Source organism: Piliocolobus tephrosceles, chromosome 5, assembly GCF_002776525.5.
Source record: "Piliocolobus tephrosceles isolate RC106 chromosome 5, ASM277652v3, whole genome shotgun sequence".
NCBI classification, from domain to species: domain Eukaryota; kingdom Metazoa; phylum Chordata; class Mammalia; order Primates; family Cercopithecidae; genus Piliocolobus; species Piliocolobus tephrosceles.
The window spans coordinates 162,199,977-162,209,752 of NC_045438.1; the positions used below are offsets into that span (position 1 = coordinate 162,199,977).

Consider the following 9,776-nt stretch of genomic DNA (forward strand, 5'->3'; position numbering starts at 1 on the left):
TGTAAGTCTCTAAGGACTTGCTTTATGAATCTGGGTGCTCCTGTATTAGGTGCATATATATTTAGGATAGTTAGCTCTTCCTGTTGGATTGATCCCTTTACCATTATGTAATGGCCTTCTTTGTCTCTTTTGATCTTTGATGGTTTAAAGTCTGTTTTATCAGAGACTAGGATTGCAACCCCTGCTTTTTTTTGTTCTCCATTTGCTTGGTAGATCTTCCTCCATCCTTTTATTTTGAGCCTATGTATGTCTCTGCATGTGAGATGGGTCTCCTGAAGACAGCAGACTGATGGGTCTTGACTCTTTATCCAGTTTGCCAGTCTGTGTCTTTTAATTGGAGCATTTAGTCCATTTACATTTAAGGTTAATATTGTTATGTGTGAACTTGATCCTGCCATTATGATATTAACTGGTTATTTTGCTCATTAGTTGATGCAGTTTCTTCCTAGCCTCGATGGTCTTTACATTTTGGCATGTTTTTGCAATGGCTGGTAGTGGTTGTTCCTTTCCATGTTTAGGGCTTCCTTCAGGGTCTCTTGTAAGGCAGGCCTGGTGGTGACAAAATCTCTAAGCATTTGCTTATCTGTAAAGGATTTTATTTCTCCTTCACTGATGAAACTTAGTTTGGCTGGATATGAAATTCTGGGTTTAAAATTCTTTTCTTTAAGAACGTTGAATATTGGCCCCCACTCTCTTCTGGCTTGTAGAGTTTCTGCCGAGAGGTCTGTTGTTAGTCTGATGGGCTTCCCTTTGTGGGTAACCCGACCTTTCTCTCTGGCTGCCCTTAAGATTTTTTCCTTCATTTCAACTTTGGTGAATCTGGCAATTATGTGTCTTGGAGTTGCTCTTCTGGAGGAGTATCTTTGTGGCGTTCTCTGTATTTCCTGAATTTGAATGTTGGCCTGCCCTGCTAGGTTGGGGAAGTTCTCCTGGATGATATCCTGAAGAGTGTTTTCCAATTTGGTTCCATTTTCCCCCTCACTTTCAGGCACCCCAATCAGACGTAGATTTGGTCTTTTTACATAATCCCATACTTCTTGCAGGCTTTGTTCATTTCTTTTTCTTCTTTTTTCTTTTGGTTTCTCTTCTCACTTCATTTCATTCATTTGATCCTCAATCGCTGATACTCTTTCTTCCAGTTGATCGAGTGCATGAAGCCATGCACCCCCTCAAAAAGGGGGTCTCTTTCCACTTTGCACAGTTGCACCTTGGCTCCAGTCCCATGTCCAGATCTCTTCCAACTTCGGACACTAGCTTTTTTCTTAACAACCATCCTAATGTTGTGTTCTAACCAGAGCTTTTCACGAGATGCCCACAATTTTTACCGAGGTTAACAGTAGAATCCTCTTCAGTCTCCTACGACTTACACCCCAGAAACCGGGATGGAGCAAGGAAGGGTGGGTGGCTGTGGTGGTTGCTGGTCCCACTCCTCCCACATCCCAGTCATACAACTTTATCCTAGAGGACACATTAAAATTGGAGAAACCACTTGAGATGTAATGTGTGCCCCAAACAAAGTACATGACAGCGACTGGCTACAATGTGAGATTTAGCTATAGTTTCATTTCATTCCATAAATATCACAAACTTTTCATCAAGGCAGAAAATGGTAACAAAGGCTATGTGTTCTCATTATTCCTGAACTCTGACCATTTTCCCCTCCGTGCCCACAACCGAGCACGTTCTCTCTCCAACCTCCTGTGCTCTCTGTGGCTCCATCACACTCTCGTCACCAAGACTCACCCCTGCCCACACCACACCCTTCATGGGGAGGCCGGAGATGGGAACCGGGAGGTGGGCTTCTTCACTTCTCTCCTTTGTGGTTCTCTTCTCTAGTCTCTGAGAAACCAAATCCATGTCATTCCCCATAGAAAACCCTATAGGTGAGGAGGTTCTCATGGTCACCCTGGCAACATGTTCTCCCTTTAAACCTCATATTTCATTAATGCTAGTATATGTCAGATGCTCTGTTGTATGATATTACATTGAGTCATCCCACTAACTGCATAAGAAGCTGAGGTCCAGAGAGGTCAAGCGACTTGTCCAAGCACTCAACGTGGCAGCCCCTGGTCTTCAGCCCCTGCATCCAGCTTGCTCTCCCTTCAGCTTGGCCTGGAATAGCACCACCGTGTGCATCCCAGTTACCTCAGTTATGTCCGTGACACTGTTTCAGGTTATTTATGGAGAAAAATCAGAGGTATCTACCTGTGAGCTGTGAGGGACTCTGAGCAAGGAAAGTCTGCTGACCACAGGGGATCCCAGGAGGGGACACCTTTAGCCCTGCTCCCGTAGCTGACTCTCCATCCCTCGTGGCTGCTTTCACAGACGATTGTGGCCATGGAACCAAACTGTGGGTGTCCTTAGCCAGGATAGACGAGCCTAGACCATGTCTATGAGCCCTGCTCGTCAAAGGTGTTCTTTTCCATCTCTCTCTTCAGGACAGCTACAGAACAGTGCACATTTTAGGATGAAAATGAGGAGACACTGGTAACTGCGGTATCTAAAACATAATTTGCTCTGTGCATTTCATGTTTGCTATTTTTTTTAATCTTAAAAAGAGACACACATAAGAATAACCAATCTCACATTCCAGTCATGTAATCCCAGTATGTCTGGGCTACTGATTCTCTTTTTAAAAGTGGCATCTCTGTCATTTTTAAAATAGAAAATCCTAGATAGTGATTCCTATTATCATCAAGTAATATATATCAGGCCCGAAGGCTACCTTGTCACATTTTACTCTGGCATAGAAATCTAATTCCTTCTCTATAAAGTCAAAAAGAGAGAGGTGAGTTATAGATGTTTTCTAATTTAGTTCAGGGTCCACTTATAATCCTTGTCCTCAACTGATGATTTAGTGATAACTTAAAAGGTGATGCTGCAAATGATTCTTTGGTGGATTTCAGAAAATAAAGAAGCTATTCCAGCAAAAAAAAAAAAAAAGTTTCTATTTTTACCTCTCTTCTGTCAGGGATCACAGTATATGTAGTTTTAAAGATGAATGTTTTAGAGTCAGAAAGACCTGGATTTATATCCAAGTTCTGCCAGATTCCTAACTCTGTAAGCTTTTTATTTATCTTCTAAATTTCAATTTCACATCAACAGAATGGGATTAATAATCATGTCTACCCCCAAGACCATAGGGCTGTAGAGAAGATTAAATAAGGTAGTGTAAGTAAAATGATGAACAGAATGCCTGCATTACTAAGTAAACACTAACTAAATAAATGTAAGTCACTTGTTATTATCGTTGTCGTTAATCAGAGTCAGGATCACGTGTTGCTGAGCAAAGGCTATGGCGCCAGACTGTCCACTCTACATTTGAGTCTCTTCTACCCTACTTACCAATGGTGTGAACTTGAGCAAGTTACTTAACTCCTCTGTGTCTCAGTTTCCTCATCTATAAAATTAAGACTCCTAATATTTACCTCATAGTGTTGGGAGGATTAAGTGAGTTGATAGAACTTTTTTGGGTAATGGGAACATTCTAAATCTGCTCCGTCCAATACAGTAGCCACTAGCCATATGAAGCTACTGAGTCCTTGAAATGTGGCTAGTGCAACTGAGGAACTGAATTTTTTACATTTCACTTAATTTTAATTAATTTAAATATAAACAGCCACAGGTGGCTAGTGGCTACTATATTGAAAAAAGTATAGACTGAGGACATTTCCTAACCATCCTGGAACCATTAGCATTGGTTAGTAAGTGTTCATCTAAGTGTCAGCTAAAAGCAAGGGTAGTGCCTGTGGTGATGAGCAGAGTTTACAAACAAGAAATTGCTTGTTATCAACAGTGATCACAGGCCAAGGGGGAGGGAAAAAATACCATTTCCAGAAATATGTGCAATACGTGATTGAAAGTATTGGAAATAAGAGCAGTCAGATGCGCTAATAAATCATGTATATCAAATTGCCAACTTAATTTATGTTACTCTTTCTCAAACTTTGTCCTTCATTTCAGTTTCAATTTTGATTACAGTTATGTATTTTTAAAGCATATGCTTAGTGGAAGATATCTTGTGATTTCTAAAAATGTTATTTCTTCCCAAAACGTTTATATAAGACAGAGTATAAGTGTGTGTTAGTAACTTTCCTGTTTACCAAGGAATCAGAGTAGCAGCTCATTATCATGAATTAGTATAAAGGACAGGAATTCAGTGTGTCGATATCAGTAAGTGATACGTTACTTGGAAAAGTATCATATTACAGGCTGATTTTTTTAAAACAGAGGTATTTTAAATGGAATCTTGAGAAAAACTTAAGACCATCAAGTATATGCAAAAGGATTCGATGTCACCAAGTAAGACATATGCTTTATTCTTTCCTCTGGCCCAAGTAATGAATACTCTTCTCTAAAGTGAATATACATAAAAGTTTCTTTTCGAAGTAACCTTCTCTAAATTGCCTGAAGGCTCCCTTTATTTAAGGTTTTATGAGAGCAAGAAAATGAAAAATATGACTATGAAAATGAAATGAAAATATGACTATGCAGATATGGAATTATGCTTTCAGCAATAAGGAAAAGGGAGCTTTGCAGATTCCTAAAATAATGTGATGCAAACAGACATTTTCTCCCCAAATAGTCATTGTTCTCAGCATTTTGTAGGTACCATAGCATGGTGCATCACTGAAATCAACACGTAACATGAAAACACTCTGTGTTGGCAGCATGTTCCTCAAAAAAAGCAAGGAGAGGGAGACACCTCCAGTTACGTTTCCCAAGCAGAACACAGTGGTGTCGAGCATTGGGCAGGTTTTTATATTTAGTTAGGTTTGAGTGTCTAAGGTTCATTATCATCAGTAGTCAGGGACAGGAAGTTTACATTCTCAGTGCAGGAGACAAATGTCAGAAAAGGGACACCAGTCTTTGTTAATTGCAAAAGAAACACTCTACAACCAGAAAAGCGCTTCTCCTCTCACCCCTCCCCAACCTTCTCCCTACTCCCCACTCCAGCATCAGGGAAATCTGGGCAGAATTGATACACCCATGCCAGCATCTAATTACAGAGATAATACTGGAAGCAAACTGATTAGGCATGACATATGAAATTACCTGAGAAGCTTTAATCTCCTGATCATATTCAGATCTGAAGCCTATCTATGAAGGCTCAATTGCATGGGCCAGTTTCTCAAACACTAAACATTCCCTGTCACTGTCATCAGTGACCTGGAAGGGTGTATTTCACTTTCCACAGCGTAGGAGGCTTTATGTAGAGCCAGTCTACTGGTATGGAAAGGTTCTTAGTCTAGGGATCATGGGCCCCGATGAATAGTCTATGAACCATGTATAGACTTCACAGGCCTATAGTGAGTCCCCTTAAAATGCATGCCTATATTGTGTATGTCTTAGATTTGTCACTGTGTATGTCTGCGTGGAGGAAAGGTCAGTAGCTACTATCAGATTTGCTTTTGAAGGAGCTTATGCCCATCCTTATATAGCATACCATGGAGAAGACAGATGGTTCCAAATATTTTTTCCAGAAAGAATAAAGTGATCATAGCAAACACTTTTGCCAATAATGTCTCTGTAGCCACTCCATCTTCTTCAGTTTAGAGAGCTTTTGTAAATGCTATCTTTATTTTGTATTTTTTTAATCCAAAGATGTTTTGGAAATTTTTCTTAATGCAGGAAAAAATATATTGGACACACTTGAGAATTAAATCAAAGACGCCATGTAAAGTATTCTGATGTATTGCTACACCTTCAATATCTAAAGTGATTGAGGCAGGGCCTCTGAGAAAAAAGTGAAAAATTCAGTCTGTCTTCCACATGTTTTGTCTGTACCAGTGGTTTCCAACTGGAGGGCAATTTTTGGCAATATTTGGCAATTGCTAAGGAATATTTGGCAATTGCTGGAGACACTTTTAGTTGTGATGGTTGGGGTGTGGGGCTGCTCCTGGCATGCAGTGGGTAGAGACCAGGAATGTTGCTTAACATCCTACATTGTACAGAACAGCTCTGCAACAAAGATACATCCAGCCTAAAATGTCAATAGTGCTGATGCTGAGAAACCCTGATCTAGATCATGACTACTCTTTTTGCCACAGCCTTCAAACCAAGTTTATCCCTCCACACCCCATGTGCCAGCCAGCCATAAAAGTAACTTCTGGTTCATGTTCCAGTTTGCCTATTATTTAACCAGTGTCCTCCCCATTAGGCCTTATTCATTCTCAGTCTTGTCAGTGTGACTTCAGATCCAATGCTGCTCCCACTGATTTGAAAAATCTCCCACAATTCCCGACTGGCATATATATATATATACATATATATACATATATATATATATTTTTTTTTTTTTTAAATGGGGGGACTTCAGTATGAAACAGTTTTGGTTGTCTTGTTATGGCTGAGTTGTTGGCTTTTCCAGCTCCTCTGACCTCAGAGCAGGACTCTATCTTAGAGTTCAAGATCTCCAGTTACGCAGACTTTAACTTCAATCCCAGCTTGGTCATTTAGCAGCTTCGAATCCTCATTCAAGTTACCTATTTTCCTGAACCACAGTTTTCTCTTTTATAAAATGAAATGCCTGGCACCAATGATCCTGCCCCAGAAAACCTCCTTCTTCTTAAGGGAATAACTATTATTATCGTCTGATCGAGCTGATACAAATATAGCCCTTGTGTTGTGAGGCTTATGTGAGAATGTATGTGAATTATGGTTGTCAGCTGGGGCTGGTTCTTTGTAATCAACAGGGGTGCCTCAAATAAATGAATTACAGGATCCACCTATTACCAGACTGAGGATCGCTGGTTAGAGTGCTGGACTCCCTGCCTGACACATGATCCATGCTGTCTAGGTGCACCTGCTGTTGTTGCTGCCATGACCATTGTCTGCCCCTTTCCTAGTTCCCCTGAACCCATCTCTCCACCACTGCCCTCCAGGAGATGAGGATTTAAATGTAACAAAGTTGGGGAGTTGGCTGGAAGTTTCATTTTTCTTATAGACTTAAGAAATCCCATAGCCATAAATTTAGTCACAAAGCATGGCTTGATGAGTAAAGCCATAAGACTGTATTCTTCTTTTAATTGATATATAATAATTGTAAATATTTATGGGGCAAATGTGATTTTTCAGTTCATACATACAGTGTGTAATGATCAGATCAGGAAGATTTTATTCTTGACTGTAGCATCAGTAAGCGAGGGTCCTCTTCTCTGGGCAATGTCCTTCCTCTTTACCTCCATTCTTAAAAAAAAGGCTCATTTCCATATATTTTCTCCCATATTATATAGTGGCTAAAGAAACATGGTATAGTAATGGCTGGGTTGTCATATGGAAGATCCACACATCCAATAAATTCCATTTTTGTGCCATTGACTTAATTTAATACATATTTATTGGACATTGGTATTGAAGTACTAAGTATTGGAGTTAAAAGTGGGCTGAAATATAAGGCAAATAAGACAATAAGCATTGCTACCCTAAAAAGCATCAGCTGTAATGCATTGAGCCTTTGCCATGTGCCTTGCAATATGTTTGTTGTTTTATGAGCATTTTTCATTCCAAACCTTTCTTGCAAGGGAAGAACTATTATTCTTATCTTATTCCCAAGTTACTTAGAGCTTATACAGATCCATTCATTTGGTATACATAGCTCCTAAACAAACAAACAAGTCTTACAGCCACCTGGCATTTTGCAGCACATTGAGTTTATGTTGGAAAAGCATATGGATCTAAAGTATGGGGCATACAGTAAACACAACTTAGGGTATAGTAGTAATAAGAGCATTCCACATAGATCACCCCATAAAAATGTCAGTCCATTTTAAAGACAAGAAAACTGAGTCTCAGAAAGCCTAAACCACCTGAGTCCCCACTGTGAATAAGTGTTGAAGCTGGCACTGAGCTCTGGCTATCTCCTGTGTTGTTCTTCCAAATACCTGATACTGCTGAGAGTCATTATAGATCAACTCACCAACAAATAACCTTTTATTCTCCTGGACTGAGCTAGTGTGGCTGCAGAAGAAAAATCTCCTTTCCTTATTTTAATATCCAGGTTCTTCTTCTTCATGTTCAACAGTAAGGACGCCGAATGTGTCTAAAAGTAAGAAGGCACACGTGCCCTGAAGCATTTTCTACCCCTTGAACTCAGGAATCCCCTATGTCCCAGCAGGAAACTTGATGCCTATCCAGAAGCAAAGTTCACTTGGCCGCCCTCACCGTGGAAACCTGTTACCACACCAAATGCACTTCCCCCTCCTGCTGACAAAGAGCAGTCAGTGGCCACCGTTATTGACCTGAGCTCTAATTAGGCTGGTTTTATAATGAGGAAAAGAGTATGATTCTAATTAGTAAATTTCCATCTCTTTCTCAATAGGTATCCCCCAGTCAAAGCAATCAGCTATCCTCATCACACTGGTTCCATTGCCAGAAAAATAACTGTATCATAAAACTCTAGTAAAAGTGAAGATGGTTAAGGCAACAAGAGAGCAGAACGAGGTTTTATTTGCTGCTAATGAGCTGCATTCTCTCTCTTAGGTCCGTGGCGCTCAGGTAGTTGGTTCTGACATGATTGTGACAGTTGAATTTACCAATCCTTTAAAAGAAACCCTGCGAAATGTCTGGATACATCTGGATGGTCCTGGAATAACAAGACCAATGAGGAAGATGTTCCGGTAAGCCTTGGGTTGGGGAGACCAGGCAGGCAGTGCAGGGCTGTGAGAAGTTTTCTCTGCATGTGTCTTTTCCAAACATAGATCTGCTCCCCAGTGAAAACGTCTGGGAAGCTGCCTCCTCCTTGCTGACCATGGAGTAAAACTTTGATTTGACCAGCACTTTCATCATTTAATCCTTAAAGACACCCTAATGATGTGGATACTGCTATTATCTCTCTTCTATAGCTGAGGAATTTGAGGCTTTGAGAGGTTGACTGGTTGAGTCTTCAGTTACACAGTTTATGAAAACAGAGCCAAGATTCAGACTCAGGCTGGTGAATTCCAGAACCCAAGTTTGAACCACTTTGCTGTACTACCTACTCATGTACGGACAATTCTCATCTTTATTGAGCTCCTACCATGTGTCAGATATTAGGCTGAGAGATGCTCCCTTTTCATGGGTCCTTTGTCTCCAGCCTCACCTCACAGATTTTACCATCCCAATCACTGTCTACAACTGTTGGATTCAGGTTTTTTTTTTTTTTTTTAGTAGAGCCTAAAGAGTTCTAGATGGTTCCCCATTCAGGGGACCAAAGACAACCCCAGCTTCTATAATGATCTGGATGAAACTCAGCCTCTTCCACACAGAGCCCCCTTCAAATTGTGCTTGACAGGTCTCAGTTTCTGTGACTTCTACTAACAAAGAGTGTAACCCAACAAGATAAACCATTCCACGGTCAGGTAGCTCTAATGGTAAGGAAGCATGTTTTTCTACCATTTGATCCTACCAATGATCCTAATTCTGCCATCTAGACTGACAGAAAGTAAGGCCCTACTGTTTTCCATAATGGTTGAACTAGTTTACAATCCCACCAACAGTGTAAAAGTGTTCCTATTTCTCCACATCCTCTCCAACACCTGTTGTTTCCTGATTTTTTAATGATTGCCATTCTAACTGGTGTGAGATGGTATCTCATTGTGGTTTTGATTTGCATTTCTCTGATGGCGAGTGATGATGAGCATTTTTTCATGTGTCTGTTGGCTGTATGAATGTCTTCTTTTGAGAAATGTCTGTTCATATCCTTTGCCCACTTTTTGATGGGGTTGTTTGTTTTTTTCTTGTATATTTGTTTGAGTTCTTTGTAGATTCTGGATATTAGCCCTTTGTCAGATGAGTAG

At 40.3% G+C, this 9,776-nt stretch overlaps 1 protein-coding gene across 1 annotated transcript in view; it reads left to right on the top strand.

The window, feature by feature from the left end:
* The window catches only part of F13A1 (coagulation factor XIII A chain), a 170,215-nt gene that overhangs the window by 144,023 nt on the left and 16,416 nt on the right, over window positions 1-9,776 (top strand). Inside the window, exon 14 of the mRNA XM_023221138.2 lies at window positions 8,482-8,618. Coding sequence (XP_023076906.1) covers window positions 8,482-8,618 — 137 coding nt within the window. The remainder of the gene's footprint in view (window positions 1-8,481; window positions 8,619-9,776) is intronic.